This window comes from Calypte anna, chromosome 1 (assembly GCF_003957555.1).
Source record: "Calypte anna isolate BGI_N300 chromosome 1, bCalAnn1_v1.p, whole genome shotgun sequence".
Lineage (NCBI taxonomy): Eukaryota > Metazoa > Chordata > Aves > Apodiformes > Trochilidae > Calypte > Calypte anna.
Genome location: NC_044244.1, coordinates 120,327,060 through 120,349,012, shown reverse-complemented (window position 1 = coordinate 120,349,012; position 21,953 = coordinate 120,327,060). Strand labels below are relative to the sequence as shown.

The 21,953-nt window shown below is 39.5% G+C and overlaps 1 protein-coding gene across 1 annotated transcript in view; it reads left to right on the top strand.

Moving 5' to 3' along the window:
• Positions 1-236: 236 nt before the first annotated feature.
• PHEX (phosphate regulating endopeptidase homolog X-linked) overlaps positions 237-21,953 on the top strand; it is a 105,732-nt gene continuing 84,015 nt past the window's right edge. Inside the window, exons 1-3 of the mRNA XM_008505955.2 lie at positions 237-388; positions 4,678-4,746; positions 7,106-7,267. Coding sequence (XP_008504177.1) covers positions 277-388; positions 4,678-4,746; positions 7,106-7,267 — 343 coding nt within the window. The 5' untranslated portion in view covers positions 237-276. The remainder of the gene's footprint in view (positions 389-4,677; positions 4,747-7,105; positions 7,268-21,953) is intronic.

Here is a 21,953-nt window from a genome sequence, read left to right as displayed (position 1 = left end):
CAAGGGCTGTACTGGTCACTGCTTGCCTTTACTCCTCCTGGTAAGAGGAGTACGTAGGAGACAGCTTCTGTTTTACTTATGACTTTCCTTTGAGAGGGGGAGAGCAGGAAGTGCCTAGGAAATGGTTCACGACAGAAACCTGGAGTTGTAAATAGGAGAGAGGAGGAGGAGGAGGAGAGCTCATGGGTGCAGTTTGTGAACTGTTGAAATACTGATACCACAGCCGCGGAGGAAAACCAGACTTCTGCAAGAGCCAGCACATTCCAAACCATCCCAATGGAAGGAGAGAGGGTACCCGAGGCTGGGAGAGCAAGCAGCAAAGCCACACGGATCGCTCTCGGCATCTTTGTGAGCGGCACCGTTGTGCTCGGCACTGCGCTTCTCTTGGGTAAGTGAAAAGGTTGAGGCTAACCTGAACCTGACCCTCCCCAGCCTCTTCACTCAGTGCCAGTGTTTGTGCTCCTTAGCATGTTTCGGTGAAAAAATTTCAGGCTCTGCTTCTTTTCCCCCCATTTTATGTTTATCCTGAAATGGAAATGCCTCAAGAAAGGAAGGGATTTGTTGTGGGAATGTTAGAGCTGGAAGGTGCAAAGTGAGCTCATGTAACTTTTTGAATGTTTGAATTGAAATTTGGATACTCTGTTGAATGCGTTCTAGCCAGAATTGGACTCTTTCATAGAACAGAGAGAAATGGGTGAGACTGTGCACATCAGTCATGCTGATTGCAAACTCGCAGACTGTGACCATTGTGGGTAAATATTCTCTGTTTCCTGAATATGGGTCTGTAGTGCACACATTTTCTGGAATCTTTTGGGTTTTCCTTCATTTGGTTTTCATTTAGGGTTTGACTAAAATTCCTGTAGGAAGGTTTCAATAATGCATATGCTTGAACATTTTTAGCTATTTCTTTTCTTCTGCAATGAGTTACAAAGTTATATTTCCAGAAATCATGAAGAATGCGCTCAGGATGAAATTAAAATGGTTTGATCAGATTTATAAGCTGTAACTGGACACAGTAGAGAAGGAATTAGCTTTTCCTCTCCAGGGTTTGGCATCATCTGTAGATTGGTTTTTCTTGGAATATTGCATTGAAGCATATGTCTACATCTATAAAATGATGTGAAGAAAAATAAATGCACCCAGAACTACCAGGCAGAGAAGACAAAGCAGCTTTGTATCCTGTAAGGACTTGCAGAGACAGACCCCTTTTGGGATAATTCAGCTCAACTTTTCATTTCTTTAGACCCAACACAGATTTCCATGGACTGGGGAGAATTTAACTTCTAAGCATATTTTTGCTTCCCTCTGACCATTTGTGAACTTGTTTGAAAGGTCTCCATTTATAATCACAACAAAAAAAATTATGACAGGTTTTCCACAGAAGATTTAAAGCACCAGGCTCACAATCTGTTGTAGTTTTCTGCTCTATACCAAATTCTACATGAACATTTGCAGGCAATTAAGCCTTATGAGTAATCCTACTCAGTTCAACTCTATAAGTATGAGCAAGATTGAATCTTCAACTTAGATAATGTTTTTCAGTAAACGAATACAGTTTCTACACCATTACACACCAAGGAGTAATGGAGAGACCTTATTTCTGGATTTTTTAGCACTAGATTGGTTGTTTATTGCTTGCTATAAGGAATAGATGTTTACCACTGTAACTTGCCAGAGATAAAAGTGCTTTATCTGTAGCCCAGATGTGAAAATTCAAGCAAATACATTAATAGAGATAGTTTTCTAAGTGTGCTGAGACCTATTCCATAGCCAGGGATTCAGTGTCAAAATTTTCATTGGCATAATTGCTAAGAAAATAAAAATGCTGGCCTAGGGTCAACCAAAATTTCTTTAGGATTTATTTCGAAATTGTCTGAGGTTTTCAACCAAAAGAATAAAGGAAAAAAAAGTTTAAAGGTTTTGCATTGTCATTTTGTCAATGCAATGATTCCAAGCTTTGCTGTGACACCGTGGGCTGTTTGTAAGTTTGAGTTTAACTCTGTTTAACTTTTGTTAAAAGGAAAACCCTTTTTTTTTTCTGGCCATGTGGAACATTTTAGGCACCTCCAGGTATCCTTTTTTCTTCATTTTCCGTTTAATCTGCAAAACTTGCTATTTCTGGTAGACCTGAAACCATTTCCCTTCAATTTTCCAGCCTGTGGAGGGAATTGTAGACTTCTCCTATTTCTTTTGTTTCTTCATTTCAGAGTTTCTACAACTCTAGGAAGAACTTGGGACAATCATATGTTTTATTTACTGTTGCTTGCTTGTACCTGCTGTGTGACTGCCGTGGGGACCTGCCAGGGGAGTCACTTGGCACCACGTGTGGGGGCCTGGCTGCTGCTCTCTGGATGGTGGTGTGGGCTGTGGCAAGACAGGAGCCTCCTCCTCATGGGGAGCTGGGGCCAGAGAAAAAGGAGGTAGATCACTCTCCAGCTCCCTTGGGTAAAAAGTCAGGAAAAATCTATAATAACTTAATTGTCATGTGTGTATAACTTTTCCCCTCTCAGATTTTTCTGGGGGAACTTAATTAGGGTGCATATTTTCTTAAGAATCTGGAAACAGGCATAAAGCAGAAGAGAGGACACAATGTTATAACCACAGCTGTAGGTACTGGTGTAATGTTAATTTCTCTTAACAACAGCAAAAAGAAGGCAAGAGGAAAAAAAAAACAACGAACCAAACAAAAACTAGGCGAAGATTTTTAGTCAAAATGAGCTATTAATTAAAAGAGAAATGTTGATACCAAAGAATATTTTTTAATTTGTTCAAATGATAAAGTTGTAAATGGAACAAAACCAGCTGAAGTGCTACTACGCATTTGTTTATAGGTATCAAAACCACAAGGGTTACTTCAGATTCTTTACTGTTTCTTTTTTGTTCTCACTTATTTTCTATAAAGTGTAACAGAACTGAATGCTATCTGGGATTTTCCCTCCTTTTTCTGCTTTGTTATAAAAAAAAATAAATCTAGCATAGTTTCAAGACCTGGATGGGTTCTAAAAGGCTAACTTGAAACAGGGAAAAGGTGATCTGGGAGGAGTGTAACACTTAATTAATCAGAACATTATCTATTATTTGCATTTCATGTGGCTTGAAATTGTATTCTAGAGACCTCCACTTCTCTATTTAATAGTGCTCTTCAATATTCCAATTACAATCTTTATATGTCTCAAAAGCCTCATGTATTTCTTGGCCAATTTACAAAGGTTGTTGAGGTGTTATGTTTCACTAAGTCAATGGAAGCTTTGGTAGAGCTGGACAGAAATAGTTCTACATTCTCACTTTCTAAGAAAATTTAATTGAAACCCAGCTGTTTCTGTCATTAATTATCATTAAAGCTATGAGGCTGGAAGAGATGAAACAGCTTAAATTCAAGCCTTAGGTTTTGTTCTAGTAAAACTTTCCTATGCCAAAATAACATTTCACATTTTCCTATCCCTTTTGAACAATATGTAACTACAGCAGAAATTGCTTTATAATGATCTGTGATACCTTAATATATTCTATTGTTGAGTTTTTTGTTTGGTTTTTCTTTTTTATTTTTCCCATAGAGTGAGTTACTAAGATAATGAATATAAATCAGACATTTCTTTATGTCCACTGAGCACATTTTTTTACTGAGTTTTATTTCACCTACCCCTTTAGACTCTCCCATCCTCATCCTGAGTATTATCTGCATATATGATGACTGACAGCACTCTTTGAAATGAGCAATTCCTGTGCTTAAATTTCAGTGGCAGACATAATAAACATTTTTCAAAAGTGAACAAAATTAGCAGATAATTTCATAGTCCTTGTCAGCAACTTGGAAGCAAGTACAACTGCAATACTTTCAGGTGCCAGTTCAGATAGAAACTGTGGAAGACAAGAGGGCATGGTCTCAAGTTGTGCCGTGGGAGGTTTAGGTTGGACATTAGAAAGAATTTCTTTATGGAGAGGGTGATCAGGCATTGGAATGGGCTGCCCAGGGAAGTAGTGGATTCTCTGTGTCTGGAGATATTTAAAAAGAGACTGGATGTGGCACTCAGTGCCATGGGCTGGTAACTGCAGCAGTAGTGGATCAAGGGTTGGACTTGATGGTCTCTGAGGTCCCTTCCAACCCAGCCAATTCTATGATTCTGTGTGCCTTATAAACCACAGCCACCCCTGTGCCCATTGCCACCTGGTTCATTCCAAGTTGGCATAAGGGGACCCCAAAATCGTGTCCTCAGTGCTGGGTTATCCCAGCAGGGGTTGGGCAGCGCAGGGGGTGCACCAGGAGCTCAGGAGGAGCTGTGGAAACCCTGCAGAAGATGGCTTGTTAGCTCTACATGGCATTGCCAGCTGTGAAAGGTGCCTCTCAGGGGGATGACAGCAAGGAAGATTAATTGTAATGTGGTGGCACTCACCCTCTGTGAGTAACCTGAAGGGCTGTTACTCCAGGCACTGTGCTGAGAGACAGCCCTTTCTCCATGCTGCCTCTGAGCAAAGTCAGAGGAAGGAGAAAAGAGGCACAGGACGAGAAAATAATTTGTTATGAGCTGCAGTATTTACTTAATATACTTTCTAACTTTTAAATCAATGCAGTCAGAGATGTATTAGGGCCAGAGCCTGCACTGACATTTGAATGATTAAGCACACAACAATAGTAAAAATTCATTTCAAATGATCTCATGATGGTTTTCCATTTTGCAGTTAGCCAAGGTCTTATAAAGTTTCAGTCGAAGCAACAGTACTGCTTGACCTCAGAATGCATTGAAGCTGGTAAGCAACAATTTTATCTTTTCTGTTATATCTTGATTGCAGTATGTTAAGGAGATATTTATACTGTGTAAGTTTTTTCCATGCAATATTTTCCTTAGAAAGCTTCATTAATAATGAAGGGGGAAAAAAACCCCCACCTTTCCAAAGAGTCATTGTTTAAGTTCCTGCAAATCTGTTTATTTTCTACAAGTGGAATTCATGTGAAATTATTTTAATTGTATTCTACACAGATTTACTCAAAGTTTCCCATAACATTTATTTATTTTTTAAATAGAAAACCAAACTTTGTCCAACTTCAGGTGTATTTCATTGTTCCTTTCCCAGTAGACAGAAAATTAGCAACTGAATTTTTAAACACAGAGATGCTTTAGGGGCAGGTCTTGCACAGCTATAATGCAGTGACTACAACTCAAAATCTGCAACTACTTCCATACTTGCAGGCTCTTTTCTCTGCACAGAGATACATGCAATAACCCTCCCAGAGTTGGGCTGGTATTAAATGCAAGATGAAGGGACTGGACTTTGTACAGCCTGAGAGTCCCATTTTTCACTGGTCAGTTTTGACCGAGTTTTGCTCCCACAAAAATCAAGGAGAACTTTATTATGGAGTGCAATGAGAGCCCAGATCAAAACATAGTTTCTGCCTTTAGAATTCTGCCCCCACAGATGTTTTATTTGCAACAAAGTGGGTACTGTGTTAACTTTTAAGTATTTATTCCATTTGGAACCATATTAAGCTGAAACTGTGAGGTGTTGGGTATGTGTTTGTAATCTTGACAAATTTTGAAGGGTTCCATAAACTAAAAAAAATTCAGTTCTCAACGTTACCAAGATGGTTCTCACCATTCTGTTCTGTGCTGCACTAATGCTGGAATTGGCTGTCCAGGAAGGTGTGGAGTCACCATCCCAGTTATCTAAAAACTGTAGATGAGGCACTTCAGGACATGCTCTAATGGCCATGGTGAACATGGTAAGCTTAGAGGTCTTTTGCAACCATGAACATTCTGTGATTGTGTGACAGGGCTCTTGGCCATCCTGGGCACCACCCTCCAGATCTGGTTCTTGAATGAACACAAACATCTAAGTAAAGTGGGATGACTAATCAAAACACCAAATGATGGTGGTTTTGGGTGACAGCCCAAAAGCCCAACAAAAGCAAGTGTGTGGGCTTCATCTCGAGTTTCAGAACAAAGAAGAATACACTTAAGAAGTTCAAATCTGAATTGGCTTTCTTCTCTTTTGTACATGAAATAACATGGATTTTTTGCTAAGCTCAGCATAAAAATGACATTTTGCACGAAAGCAGATTTGTACACCTACATGACTTGAATGTTAGCTCAGAGTGTGCAGTGACCACAGAGTGTCTCAAGGCCTGAGCCCTGCCTGGCTGGAAAGCTTTTCAGAAAATTGAGACAAAATTGCCAAAGATCAAAATGTCTTCAATGTAGTCAGTTTGAGAGTTTCTAATATTAGAGAGGAAATTACAACTGAGACATAAAAATAGCATAGGTAGAGTTACTCTAAGTGGCTGAAGAAGAGTTACTGGGTGCTAGATATAGTAACATAAACATTGTAAAATTATCATATTTTCTTCTAGGATTTTCCATCAGTTATCTGGATAAGCCTCAAAACACATGGTCATCTAGGCAAAAAATTCCCAATATCCACATATTTCATGTTACCTGACACTTGTGAATTTATGTCACAATAACTATAATGCACACTCCTCTGATTAGATACTCAAAAGTTAGTAAGTCTCAGGCCTTTCAGACTCATCTCTCTCTTACCAGTCTCATCTACAATAACTGGCAGGGATGCAGTCACAAAACAAAGCTGAAAGCACAGCAATTATCTTTTCCAATGAATGGTGGATCAAAACTTGATTTGTTTTCTTGTGCAGCTATTCAGCTGAAGGTAAACAGTGCATAATTTCTGGAATGCTAATTACAATCTGCTTGTTATGCATTGCTACTAAATTCTTCAGGCAACTAATTCCACAATGACAACAGTGGGGAGAGCCTGTCTTCAAGTGTCTGGCTACATCATCTCATGTTCCTGTAGTTCTCAGTCCAGTGGTCATTGCTGTATAGCACTCAAGAACATTCACTGAGGATATTTTGTCTTTTTTATTTTCTTCTCACAAAGGTACTTTTAGATGGTAGAGAAGCTGGGGGGTATTCTTGCTGTTTAAAAAATGGTGCAGGGTGGGGCACACATCAGTACTAGAGCTTGCAAGTGAGGTCAGCATCATGTTGCAGAGACTGGTAAATGTTAATCATCATTTCTTACACTGTGGCCTAGTGTAATTCTCTTTTTAGGAAAAAGTGTCCCACAAAATCTCTATGGTGTTTTTTCACAGCTGCTGGCATCCTAAGCAAGATAAACCAATCCATAGATCCATGTGAGGACTTCTATCGATTTGCCTGTGATGGCTGGATACATGACCACCCTATTCCTGAAGATATGTCAAACTATGGGGTTTATCCTTGGTTGAGACACAATGTGGACCTCAAGCTAAAGGGTAAGTATGTCAGTTCTGAAATTGGGCTTGTCACTGTAGCTTGTTAATTGCCTAGTTCTGAAATTACTAAAGACTCCATGCTTCTTTCTGATCGTTTGATATAATATCCAAGAACTCAACCTGGTGTCATCTTTTAAGTATTTTTTTAAAAATTTTAAGTAGTATTGAGAGATAGTAAACTATAACAGAAACAGAATCTGGGAGGAAGAATACAACTACTGGAAACTCAATGCAATAAAAATGGTGGGATGAAAGAATACTCCTTATAACAATGGGAGAGGTGCACTCTTTCCTCCTTGCAGTAGATGAGTATCCATGTATACATATATATGGAGTAGCACAGCATTCATGTTTAAGAGTGTCCCAGATCCAGACAAACATCAGCCTAGGTCAGCACTCTGTCTCTAACAATAGCAGGAAAAGGATATAATAAGGCAAAACCAGAGTGATATTTTCCAGTATAGTTACCTAGCTCTGGGCAGGAGGCAATTTACAGACCTCCGAGGACAGAGGTTGTTTGACTCTTGTGTTTCCCTCACCTTGTGGTTCAAGCTGCCACTGAAGTACCTGAGCTATCATCAGTGAAACAGAAGGCTGCTTAAAAATAGTCCCAGGGTGGAAGTGTGTAGGAAGAGAGGTATTTTAATCTGTGTGTGACTTGAATTCGGGCTATACTCTGTGGCAAGTCCACCTCATCAGGAAGCTGTGCAGACCAACTGGGGAGAAAGGATGATGATGATTGCTAGGTAGGAAACCCTGCCAGATTCTTATAAACTTTGCTAAAAGAGAGTCATCCCAAAAAAGGGAGGTGTGCAAGATTTATTATTGGTGCATTGCACACTTTGACCGCATTGTTGACCCATTAGTTGATGTAAGAGAATGCTTTGAGAACAGAACAGAACAGAACAGAACAGAGGCCAAGTTTAGGATGTTGTGCTTAAGTTTAGCATTTATTTTTCTCTTAGATTTGCACATATGTGCATGTGTAGGCATCAAAGCTCTTCTCCACTTGCTTTTTTTCAGTCATATCTAATTTTCACATGAAGTATTTTAAAAGCTGCATGCAACTCTCAGAATATGAGTTTGGAATTTCAGCATAGGATACGATCTGGTGACTGCTGTTTTAAGTCTGCTAAAGATGTCACAACCAAAGGAAAAAAGCATTGTCAGAGCCTGTTTTAAGTTATGCTTTGCATTCTAATTGTTCTGCTGCCAGAACTGGGCTGTATTAGATAACTGCACATCCTGTGTGAACCGCAGCCACAAAGAAGCCCGTCCTAATTGAATATGGAGCATCAAGCTGTGACTCTCATCCTTAATTTCCTCCTTTTACAGATCCTAATCAAGGACATCATGCTAAGTCACGTTTTTATATGGTTTTCTTAACTGAAATGCCCTTAGAAGTTGCTAATCCCTAGCTAGGAAAATACAAGACCAAGAAAGTCTCTCTAATTGAGAAGTATTTGGTTAATAGGAACTCTATCAAAAAGAAAGAGGTGTAATGAAGTGCCTGATAACTACTTTAATAGGAGGTTTAAACTGCTCTTTGGCATGGTACAGAGACAACGATGTGAAATGCTGGGTGGTGCAGAGGAGTTGATTTAATATAAATTTTGTTATAGCATCCGTAACTTTTTTACGTAATGAACTTTCCAAAATATATTCTTGGTAATTACAAAAGGAAACAGACAAAGAAGTGTTGGATGCCAGTGTTGGTAGATGCAATAACAAGGCATAACTTTCAGCCTCTCTGTACACTTGTGTTTTAGCTCAAGTTACTTCAATACATTAGCTTGACACTCCGAGTTATTCATTTGTGGATGACTGCAACCTTGGCATCCAAAGTTTTAGCAGGATGAGGAAGTCTTGCAGAGACAAACACATACATGGCTGACCAGATTTTGGAAGTGAATTTAATCTTTCCTTCCTAAAGAACTCTTAGTGGAACTTTGTACTTCGTTGTGAATGTCCCTGTTTGACACTCAGTAGATTAAAACAGCTCCATTTTTTTCAAGAGCTGATTATTACGCAAGTTCTATGTTCTGAAATATTTATCATATTAAAGAAAACTATTAATCTTTGAGCAATGACATGGCCTGGCCAGAAAGCCACATTTTTCTTATTTTATATTCTTTGATGGTGTGATATAGATGGAAGTATTTATTCAGGCGATATATTAAAAAATTATGTTACTTAAAATAAATTATTTGAACATCTAATCTGTTTTCTGGTCCCTGAATTTTCCTGAGCCACAGGAAGAAAGGGAGTTAGAGTATCTTTGGAAAGATCTGTGTATGGTCTTGGTTACAAAAGGGTATCTTCAGTCTTCTGGAAGGTTAATTTCTTGTTCCAGGGTAATTGCTACGGAAGATCTTCCAGCTGATAACGAGTAACAAGTATAAGAATTAGTTTTTCCTTACCAAGAAGTAGTAGGTGGAGCTGAATTAACCTATAACCCTGCTTTAAGTATAGCTGGGTTTGAAAGCAGAGCTTTTTTTGTTTCTTTGGGTTTTTTCTTTTTCGTTTTTTGAGGTTGCAGACACATAAGTGCATATGACTTTGTAGGTGTCAGCTTCAAGAAATGGTAGAATATTTTCTGTATCAATGAAGGTGTCTGGTGTTTTAATAGGGAATTCCAAAGAGAGGAATGGCAATAAGTCAATGGAAAATAGGGGAGAACTGCAGGGTAATGAATTTTTTGACTGACTGCATGTCTTTGGCTGACTGAAGGAACAGGACAAGAAACGTTATTTTCAGGGTTCTTCTAGGCTTGCAAAACTTAATGTGTAGTTAAAAATCCTACTTTTTGGGTGAGATTTAGGTTTAAAATGGGGTAGGAATATGTATATATGTATATATACATACGTATATATATAGAATGCCCCCATGTCATTCTCTAGCTCTTTTAGGATGGATTAAACTAAAATTATATAATCATTTCCCCTTTGATTTGCTTTCCATTGAGGGTCACTTAGATTTCTTTTTCTGCTCTTTGAGGAATCCACAAACCAGATGTGCAACTCACTTTGATCTCCTGGCTATATGAAATGGCTGGTGAAACCAGCCTGCTGAAAGCAGTTGTCACTCTTTCCTTGGATGTCAGCAATAGCAGGATTCGACAAGTTGTAAAGGAATGTCCTGAATACAATTTTAGATAGCCAAAGATATATTAAAAACAGAGATTTGTGGGTTTGGTTATGACCCAGATCCAGGTAATGGATACCTAGTGTTTAGGTTAAAGTTTCTTGGTTCCTGATAGAGCTGTCCGGGGGAGGACTGAGGTGCTCCTGCTTCCCATTAACCATTAACAGCTGGACCAGGATGCTGCTGACAAGAAGTCAGCCTCTCATTTGAAGATACTGGCTGTTAGGAAGTTAACAACTGCTTTTAGTGCTGATGAATCTCTGAGGAAGGTCTTGGAGTCCTTCAAAATGGAAAAAATCATTTGATTTTTGTACCTGTTGCATGAGGAAAAGCTCTCTCAAACTGTTTGAGCCTTATGTCAGGTTCAGATTGCTCTGTGAGTTAATAGATGTTTTTCCCTTACCATTAAACTTCCTGCAAAGCTATTTGTGTTCCTGTTGAATTTTTCAGTTTTGATTGGTGACCTCAATTAAGATTTTAGAAGCACTATTGTCTTACCTCTGATATGCAAGTAGCTTTTTGTGAATAATTCAGAACTGGAAGGCTGAGGCAAATAAATCAGTGTCTATAACCTGTGGTGAATGCTGATCATGAACTAAGTACTTTCTTTTCCTTTCTCTGAAGTCTGCAGAGCAATTACATACAGCTGATTTTTATTTCTTTCAAGTGACCATGCAGGAAGCATAATAAATAATAATAAAAAAACAACAATAAAACACAACAAAAAACCCTAAACAAAAGAACCAAAAAACCCCAGCAAAACAAGCCCCAAACTACACAAGCATTCCTAAATCTCAGTACTGCAAAGGAGCTGATTTAAATTCCATGAATGATTTGAGAGCATATCTTCCAGGCCTTTTGTCTGTGGAAACCAGTTTACAGATTCAGTGACCATACTGATAGTGACCCAGTGAGACACCTACTTAAGTCTAATTTGCTGTGCTAAGCTTTCTAGCATGGCTATTTTCTGTATGCCAGTCAATTTAAGGTGAGAAATTTCCAGTGTGACAAAGAGAAAGAAATTGAGGCCTTCTAGGAGGATATGGTGTGTGGGTTTTTAAAGAACAGGAGACAGACAGCAAACAAAATAACCAGTCAGTGTAGGCAACTTTTCTCCAAAATAATCTGCAATGGTTTTCTTTAGAAAAAAGTTCTTTTTAAAGTTAAACCAGTAAGATAAAAATATCCCACAATGGAAGTTTATGCTATTTAACCATAGTTTAGTCCTTTCAAATAAATTCCAGGAGCTGGTGTTGAGTGGTTGCATTCAGCATCATGTGGCTTCTGTCAGAACAGGGATGGGGGGACCCTGCACCACAGGGCTCATTAGGACTGATTGCTCTTTTGCAGCCCTTCAGCAGGGGCTCAGTTGGGACCACCCTGACAGGATGCAGCCCATGGAATCTGTAATGTAGTTGTTGACACTCATCCCTGGGTTCCTATATTAGTTGACCTGTCTTTTGTGGTTGTTTCCTTCAGAGGTAGCTGGTTAAGAGCTGTCCCAGGTAAGAGGTAGAATACCTGGAGGAATTAAAAACAAAACCAAACAACAAAAACAAAAACCAATCAAACAAAATTCAGAAACCCTCAGAAGAGATTTATGTTGTTTTCTCCAATATCTTCCTGGTGGATAGCAAATCCTGGATAAGAAGACAGCAGCAAACATCAACAATGCATAACACTCTTTTGCTTGGTCTTTTCTACTACAAATGGATCTCCTTACAGTGATGCAGATTTTTTTCAGCAGTCCTGATCTTTCCTTAAAATTTCATCTAAATATAAGAAAAAAGACAAAATTGGAGTCAGTCAGGTGAATCTCTCTGGGCAGCAAGTTAATAGATTTTTGTAAATTAAAGTACCTGATTCAAAGATGGAGAAGCCAGGACTTGTTCCAGGCCTTGTGGCTGCTCAAAATGAAAATTGTATTTGCAATGGATGGTTTTGGGAAACCATGAATACAGAAAGGAGATAATTTTGGTTCCTAAGTGAGGTTTTAAGGCAACGTAGTAGCCTTAAGCCACAGGATTCCCACAGCATCTCCCTGCTCAGCAGGCCAGATAGGCTGTTCCACATGTAGTGCTCTGGATTTGCAGTGAACCTCTTTTTTTCTGTTGCTTGCAGAAGGATGATATGTTTATATCTACAAATACTGAATTGTAGAATTACTACATGACTGTACTTTGGACTGGTAGTTTTGCAGAAAGAGGAAGGCATAGCAGTCCATGACATCTGATTTCCTGTTTTCTGACTAGCAAAAAGTACACGTTAAAATTATCAAGATTATAAAGTAAAGCTTAATCCTGCTGTTTAGTAAGGAGCTCCACCTATATTGTAACAGCTGGGGACCTCACAATCTTCTAGTTTAAAAGCAGTTTAAACTCTTGTGCCTAATATGATGGAATGATATTTCCTACAACTGGGAGGCTAGAGGGGTAGAGAAGGGGGGAATATTGCTCAAAAGATTATGATTTGTTATTGATATTAGATTTATGAACAGAGACTCTTGCATCCCCATAAGATTAACTTGGGTTTTGCTATAGTTAGTTGACTTTTGAAGGACCTCACATGGTGTGCTTATCTTCTCATGTACAAACTCAGAGAATTTATAAAATGCTGAAACTGTGCAAACAAACAGCACTGTCATTTAGGAAATGGAATGTATATTAGGGCACTGAGCAGTGTTAGGAAGCATTTATGTAAGCACAGCTGTGTGAATGCCATTTCCATGAGAACTTCCATATTGCCAAAGTGGGTACTCAAGAAAAGGACTGGGGAATTTCTTCTCAAGGGGTGAGGAGGAACCCTAACATGTCAGTATATGAGTTGGGCTTGCTTGTGTAAATACAGCATCCTTTCATGAAATTGGTGCTGGGGAATGTTTGTTTGATGTACTTGATTTTTGTTCCTTCGGAGTTAGAACCTATATGCATTGATTAGCTACGAACTCTTCATGAATTCCTGTGGACATGCATATTAATTGCATCCTAATTAATGAAAAATTAATTCATTAATTCATAATTGTTGGAGGGTACAGGCTTACGGGGCAAAGAGACAACTCAATATGAGTTAGCAACAAAGCTCAATTTTATTAAGCAAAGTGTTACATTTATGTAGTGAAATGAGGCAACCAGGTGCCACTAATTGCCAGGTAGTGAGCATGAGCTTGTGTGAAGCCCACCTGTGCCTGATTATGGTGGGCCCCCACTGTGCATGAGCAGGACCAGGGGGCCAATAAAAGGTGAGGCCTGAGACACAAGCTCAGCTCGGTCCTGAGCACGCTTTGCAGAGAGGTCAGTTGCTCTTGGAGCACTGCACTACCTTCATTGTGCCACTAGTGCTCATCGCCCTTAGGGTGAGGCTCTGAGGAGTCTTGATCCCACGGCCTCAGCACATTTATATGGTCTTGGCGTCTTCATGGCTTATGTTGGTTGGCTGCGTGTTGCTGTTCACGCACCTGTTGTCATGTTGCAATAGGGTACTGCTTATCGTCCTTGTCCTGCTTTGTTGATCGCAGGCATCCTGTTTGCAACTTTTTATCTGCCGTAACTTTCTTCTTCTCAGGCGCTGAGAACTGGTTAAATAACACTGTTTATGTGCTCTCTATGCGATGCTTTCCCAGCCTATTATTCTTCTTTCTGCTGCCAATTCCCTTATCTTTTGCACATAGCTGATCTTTTAATAACCCTGCACCTGGGCCTCAAGGCCCTTAGCTCACTCTGGCTAATGCTAATTGGTCAGGATTGTTCACATGTCCGTTTTCTTCCAAAAAACTCCCAACACATAATGATTAAATGTTCTATCAGAATGGCAGAGGAATTAACAATGATGGCCTGGCTATTTTCAAGAGGCGCTAGTCTATACATAATGAGATTGACATTGCCATCAAGACACTAATTTTATCAAATATAAAACTTGTTTGACTGAATTGTGATGTGTTGATCATTAAGTGCCTTAAAAAAAAAACAAACACAAGAAAACAAACAAACAACCTTTCCCCCCCAAAAAACAAAACAAAGGATGTGGGAGATGCAGTTTATCAAAACAAGGCAGGCCTAAATTAAGGCATCATCTCCACAAAGACATTCCTGAGGAATGAGTTCCTGAAACTGCAGAATACAGTGGTCATTTTTATTAGAAAGCAAACAGTAGAGAAATATGGATCATAATGCGTTAGAAGTTCAAAATAGGTGTTTATAACATGCATTTAAGTAATTTTTGTACTGGGTTAGGCTCCTACTGCTTCCCTTCCAGTCCTCTGAAACTCAGATATGTTTACAGCCACACACACACAAACACACACAAAAAAAGTCACTCAATGTCAATAAGGTGCTGGTGTTTTTAAAACATTTTAACTACAGTGGTGAGAAATCTTTTCTTTTTTTTTTTTGTCCTTTTAGTTATTAAAAATATGTCTTTAAACAGTATATATTCTGATTGGAAGCAAACTTTTATTTAAAAACCAATCATTTGCAGCTCACATCTTGTAAAGGGTCTGGAGGGGATGAGAGCATCAGACTGCACGTGTTGCACGAGACACCTGGGCTAGCAAGAACTACTTCAGAGCAATTAGCAAAACAGGTGGTTTACAGAAATAATTTTAGGTTAGTTCATATTTTAGGGAAGAAGACAAATCTTGCTATCAATTGGAATAGAGAAAAGGGGTTGTACCACACCTGAACGTTGCTTAGCAGGAGAAATTCTCAGAAGAACTTCTTTTAAAGGCATAAAGAATTTAATCAGGCCTGAAGCTGGGTTACACTGGGGTAGGACAAAGGCTGTAAGTAGGCTTCTGCACCCTTCACTGAGGTTTGTCTCTGTGGTGTTTTCCAGGCAGGCATGAATGAGCTGTGCTCTTCTCCCGAGTCTTCCAGATGCAAATCAGCTCTGAAATGGAAGCCAGGCATGTGCAGTAGTGTGGGGGTTTGATCTCTGCTCAGGAGAATAAAGTTGTACCGAACCATTAAATGGGCATTGTACAGCAGGAGATGTCTATGACTTTTTCAGGAGAATGCTCTGAAAGAACAAATCTAAGAAAAATCTTGTCTCGACTATCTATGTCCCCTCAAAATATGTACAGCTCTGGAATTTGTCACTTAAATCTGTCACTTTCTTTTCAAACTTACAGTTGTATATATATATATGTTCTTCACTGTCCCCTCTACACTGCTCTTCAGGTACAGGAATCAGATTTCTAAGTTGGTGAGAGTAAAGAAATATCTCAGTCAATATCTTATTTCCCAAATTTTCTTCTTTGGTGATCTTATAACCTGGACCCTTTGTGTTCCAATCTATTAAACTTTTATTTCCTGTAACAAGACAAGGAAATCACCATTGGTCAAGCAATTGCAGCCATCTTGTGTACAATTTTGGATGCTGTGGCCAGTGCTTTTATTTTGAGGTAGAACATTGTGTGCCTTACAGGCCTTTGTGTATAACACTTATCACTGCCAGCTCTCCTTTGTTTAACCTCAGGCTCTGAAAAAAAAGGAATTGGAAACCAGATACTCTAAATGAACGTCAGCTGACCCCAAATCATTCTGAAATAATCACTCTTGGAACATGTAAGCTTGCATTACTGTAATTAAGGCTGTACATTTGTCTAGATGGGATTTCCGTAACAGCAGCATGGTACTCAGGGTTTTTTTGCATGCCCTTTGGCACCCTGGACAAACGATTGCTCCCTGCACTATACTGAAGTTGGCTTCTTAAATCCAGTGTACTGGGAGTTTGAAGAAAGGCCAGGGTCTTCGTGACGTGGCTGGAGTTGTAAGATACCCTTTGTGGCACGAGCACAGTTGGCTACTCAGGTTTTAGGGGTTATGGTTGCTTTTCAGGAACTCTTTTGTCATAGCTCTTTAGTGTGAAGAAAGTACAGGATTTAAAGGGTTAGACATGCCTAATGGGGGCTAAATTAATCACAGTTATCTTGTGTCTCAGGAAACATTGTTCTGCATACAAGTGTTGTGTATCTGGTTTGACTGACAAACTCAAACCAAGGTTTGAGTAGGTTTTTCTCTACTTCTAAGCTGAAATGCCTGCTGCTGGCACCAGAGGCTCTCCTGAAGATTTCCAAAAGATAACTTGAGTTTTGCTTCTGCACAGGGGTAGCACACAGTAGTGCTGACCTGGGAGGGAAACAAAGCTTGTGACTGATAGCTACTCCTGAAAGCAATTGTAGTACTGAAAACAGTTGTAGTACTGAGCATCGTGTGAGTGACTCCCACTGTCACTCACATTAAAAGGAGCATCTACCAACTCCAAAAGCGTGAAGCTCTTTGAGTATTTGGATCAAGTTCAGCAAGCTTTATACTCATAATGGAGCATCATTCCAATCAGTAGGACTCTGACATGTGTTAGATAATGAGGAATTAATCTTCTGTGGCTCACTGTCTTTATCTGTAACAACAAATAATGGCTTTATCTCCTTGGTCCCACATGTCTAAGAGTGCTTTGAGATCCTTATCCTAAATGTATAGAGTGTAATGCCAGGAATAACCATTAGATTATCTCCTGTGACCTTTCTTGTACCAGACAATTACATTACCCATGTAATTCAGCTCAATATCTTGTACTGAGATAAAACAATTCACATTGGGCTAAAGCTTATCTTCTGAAAAAGCATCATGTCTTGAAGATGTCAAGGGGCAGAGGAGCCACTATCTCTTCTGGTTGCTTGGCTCCAGTGGTTATTCAGCATCACTGCTGAATTTGTCTTCATTTCCCAACTTCTGGCTTTCTTTGTGCCCTTTTAATACAGACTGAAGACCTCGTTGGCACCAAGCATTTTCTTATGGTGAAGTACTTTCTTATCACCCTTCTGGCATCTTTTTTGAGAAAAATCATGCTCCCTCACCGCATGGCTTCACCCCCACCCCAGCCCCATCCTTCAATTTCTCAAGCTACTCCACCTAAAGACATATTCAAACAGATGCAGTGTTTTTCTGTGCTCTGTCCAATATTGTTTTTAAAATATGGACAGATAACAGGCAGATACTGTTCCAGTCTGACTCACCAAGCTGTGTACAACAATAAGGTCATCTTCCCACTTTGATACTTCTCTGTTTTGGCAGTCCAAAAGTGCTGTTTGCTCTAGCATTGCCCTGGGAGTTTATGCTGAATTACTTGTCTGCTTCTAGCTTTTCACTACTCCAGGAAATTGGGCATCCTCTTGAGGTTTTTGTATAGTTGGGGTTTTTTTTGGTTTAAAGTCCAAGCATGTAGCCACTGGGATATATGCACATGCAGTTGTTTTTCTTCAGTGCTTTTCTTCTTCAAGCATTGTAATACATTTCAGATCATCATCAGATATGCCAGTACAAATACACTTAAGTTTACATTTTACACATACAGCAGATTCTTGTAAAAGGATAAGGACAAAAATGAATGGAGAAGAAAATCTACTATCTTTATTAGCACAATGTATTTTCCCTGTATCTGGGGTAGGAAAGTGTAGAGAAAACATATTTTTCCCTGTAGAATGAGAAATGAACACATAGTGTCTCTCAGGAATGCAACTCAACTGTATAGGTAGAAAACTGATAGCAGGCAGAATATTTGCAATCTGCAGATCAGGACCCTAATAAATTAAACCAATATTTCAAATATGAATAAATGGTATGCACATTTCTTTCTCCTCCCTGAAAATCTGGCTGTACAATCCTTTTTTCATGGAAAGTCAGAAGAGGGAAAGGTACAGGATTTTCTCAGTGCCTTAAATAAAATAGAGTCATTGAAAACCAAAGTGAAGCAGTGTAAGACAGTAGGCTGGAAAATCAACAAAGGCTAGAAATGGAAAGTAAGATTAAAGGTAACTCTTAACCACAAAACTATCCTTAGCAGCTTCAGAATAGTATGCAGTTAAATAAACACACACACACACAGAAGCAGAGCTTATTTCATGAAGTGCCTTGCTCTCACTTTTAACAGCAGATGATTGCTATTTACTGTTGGTAGTGACCCACAGGAAACTGGCCTTTTTTAGCCTTCTTGCCCTGGAAAAGCACCATCTGAAGGCAACTCAGTATAAACTTCCTTCCTTCCCTTCCTAACCTCAGCTCTCCCTCAGCTGTGTTTTTTTTCCCCTTGACCATCTATCTGAGCATCTACAGTTCAGACAATGGAGAATCATTCCCAGTTATAGCATGTTTTTTTTGTTGGCTATCTTGAGTCTTTGTGTTTTGTACAAGAGTCAGGGAGAGTGATGATGCAAGCCCGCCTGACCTAGGCCAGCAGAAGCACAAGAACTTGGATTTGCAGTGGGAACCTCCCCACCCTCAGCCCTGTGGTAGAAGAAAATGAATGATGAAGCACTGTGCAGCCTCAGAAAGTCTCAGATATCACAAACACCTTTAGCCAGTTTCTAATTGTGCAAGTGGTGGTTGTTTGATGAGATAAATTATTTCAGCCCTACAGAATTACCAATAGCCATAACACTTGCCATAACTAAGTTTTATGTGAAGGGAGCCGTAAATCTTGTGTCTGGGCATCCTGTGCATGCATAAACATGGACAGTAAGGTATCAAGATCAGTAGTGCAGACTATTATCCCTATTCTGAAGAGAATAACTGTGGAAATAGTTTGAAAGTGAAGGAAACTAGAGACATGACTGAAGGAGAGCTGCTTTGCTAGAGCAGCCATTCAAACACAGTTGGGAAATAAGATTGCAGACCTTATATTCAAGGTGCCTTAAGCTATGCTTGTTCCCTTTACTTGTCCTGGTGATTTTTGACTATGATATTCTGCTTTGCATTTGCAGCAGGCTAGTGATTAGTCAATAACAGCAATAAATTGCTTAATTATGGTTGCTGTTAATAATGATCCTGTATTCTTCCAGAGGTCTGCAAATCAGCTTGGATTGTGGTCATCTTTTTAGCACTTCAGCTAAATTACTGTTCTATCCGTAGCACTCTAACATTTAACTGTGAGCTAACAAATAACTATTATTTTGGGAAGGTTTTTAAAATATATTTGGAGTGCAGTGTGTTTCCTAATCTGGTAAAAGCCATTTAGTTTTAAATTTTTCTTTTTAAAAGCTGAATCTAAAAAATGCTGATGGAAGCTGGATAAGATTTATCTCACAATCACTGACTCTGGACTTGTTTTTCTGTCTATTGTAACTGTCTATAGATTCAAGTAAAATTCAGTTCATGTTTGGAGTCCTAAAATGTAAGATTGCTTTAGGGACCTGGAGTTTTTTGTTTTGGAACAAGAAAATGGAGTTAAAAAAAAAAAAAGAAAAAATTCTATAAGATAAATAGATGCGATGTCCCTCATAGCTCTGAGTGAGCTACTTTAGTCAAAATGCTGGCAAACCTGAGCTTCATAACTTGGCTACAGCTTTTCATTCCAGCTACTGGACTTTAGGAAGACCTTTTAGACTCAATTCAGTGGATTTGCATGAACACACAAAATCTTCTAAGGAGGGGTGAAAGCAGGTGCATGGAAAGGCAGAGTACGGCACTCAACAACAGCTCTGTGGGTATCTCATGAGGCTGAACATTAACTGGTCTGTGATGGTCTTTGTCTTTCTGTCTCTGGATAGATCTCAGCAAGTTTTTCTTTCTGTTGCTGGAAAGAAGAGATATTTTCTGAGAAAATATCTGAAACCATTAAATTTTTTCAAGGTGGACTGGAAGTCCTCCGTCCCAGCTATAGTTAAGAGTTACATTATCTCAGAGGGGCTGAATTTGCTCTTTGTGGGTCCCAGGCTGGCATTTTCCTTAGCGTAGATGAAAGCCACTTCTTAAGAGGTGGAGCAGTGTTCAGAGAGTGCCTCTCCATGCTGGTGAGAGGGTCAAACATCCCTGAGGAAGGTCTCTTCCACTTGTGAAGGTCCCCAGACAGAGGACACGAAGCTGCAGCCCTTCAAAATGCTGCACTGCAGAGCTCAGCATCTGCTAACCCACACAATTAGATCAGCCCAGAGCAGGAGGGGCTGGTGCAGCTGCTCCTATGGCCAGGCTAATCACAGCAGCTGACTTTGCTAATCCAGTGTTAGCTTGAAGTGCCTGCATTGATTCCAGTCACAGTAATGACTTTCTTTCCACGGATACAGCAACCTGTAGGTAAATTGATCACTTTGGTTCATAGGCATTGCTTCTCGCCTTTTCTTGTTCTTTAAGAGGACTATGGAAGGACACATAAAATCCATATGTATTTGTGAGTTCAATAAGAAATGAATTTCTATACCTTGTCTTTGGGTTTTGTATTAGCTAATGCAGAAATCAAGTGTGTTTGGCCAGTGCTCTAGGGCTGAGCTTCTAAGTCTTTCTGGAAGCTTGAGGTTAAGGCAGAGGAAACTACATAGCCTAAATAGCCTCCTGGATCACACCTTTTATTTCAGTATCTGCAGGATTTAACCGTCTTATTAGGGCTTCCATGTTTGATAATTGGATTTTACATCATTAGAACCAAGACTTTTCTTCCTAAATTAATTCTAAGCAAATTGGCAGCATCTGCCTCACCTCAGTCTTTGTAATAGTGCAGGGAGTGTTAAAAGCTTCCTTCCATTGCATAATGAGAGGGTTTGATGGGAAAACACCAAGCATGGTTTTAACAGCATTTTATGCAGGTATAATCCTAGAGTTCATGTTAATTTATTGGACTTCATTCTCTGTATCACTCCCAAGCTTTAGCTGGGCTTTAACCACTGAATTTCATTAGCTTCAAGATTTCATGACTGGGCAGCTCACTGGCAAGAAGTTATTGGAGTGTATAGGAGTGTATTTTTTCATTCTTAGTTTTGTGTAGGTTTCATTTATATTTTCTTTAACTTGCCATTCTTAAAATGAGAACAGGTCTGGTTATTTTGCTAAGAAATGTTCACAGTGGGGACATGGTCTGTGATTAGTATCATATTAAATTTAACAAGCTGAGAAATATTGTCAATTTGAGGATTTGAAAACAAAGGTATCTGGAATTCACTCCAGCAGTATTATTAGGGAAAAGCTTATCCATAACTAAAAGGGAATGATCTCATTACAACCTTCAAGCAAGTGAATTGTAGTGGGGTTTGTTTGTTTTTTTAAAGGAGAAAAGCAATTGGAGGGAGAAAACAAGAGGCCTGTGTTCATCACTAGGGTATTCTTTGATAAATTAATACTTTGAGGTCAGTAGTGTGCTCTCCTGAGAGTGGCTGCTTAGATGAGCACAGGCAGGGAATATTTGAGAGTTGCATGAAAGCAGGTTATTCCAGGTGGTATTGAAAACCTGGGAAACAAGTGTCTTTCAAGCCTACCTCCAGTAGTGAGCTCACAATCCTTTGAGGAAACCCAGACCATTTTCAACTATACAATCTTGTGGTGTCACCGAGCTGGACTTTTGCCTCCCTTGAGACATGACAAGCCGAGAGAGGACTCTGGTGAGCTTCTGGGATGGACAGGGATGGAAACCAAGAAGCTGCTGCCTGTTTGCAGAAGGATGCTGCTCCTGAATGGCAGCACCACCATCCCTTCAGGACCCTGCATCACACAGCCCAGTACTGGCAGAGAAGAGTAAGGGCGCCTTGACACCTGACTAAGCTCCTTGTTGAAGTGGTTTGTTT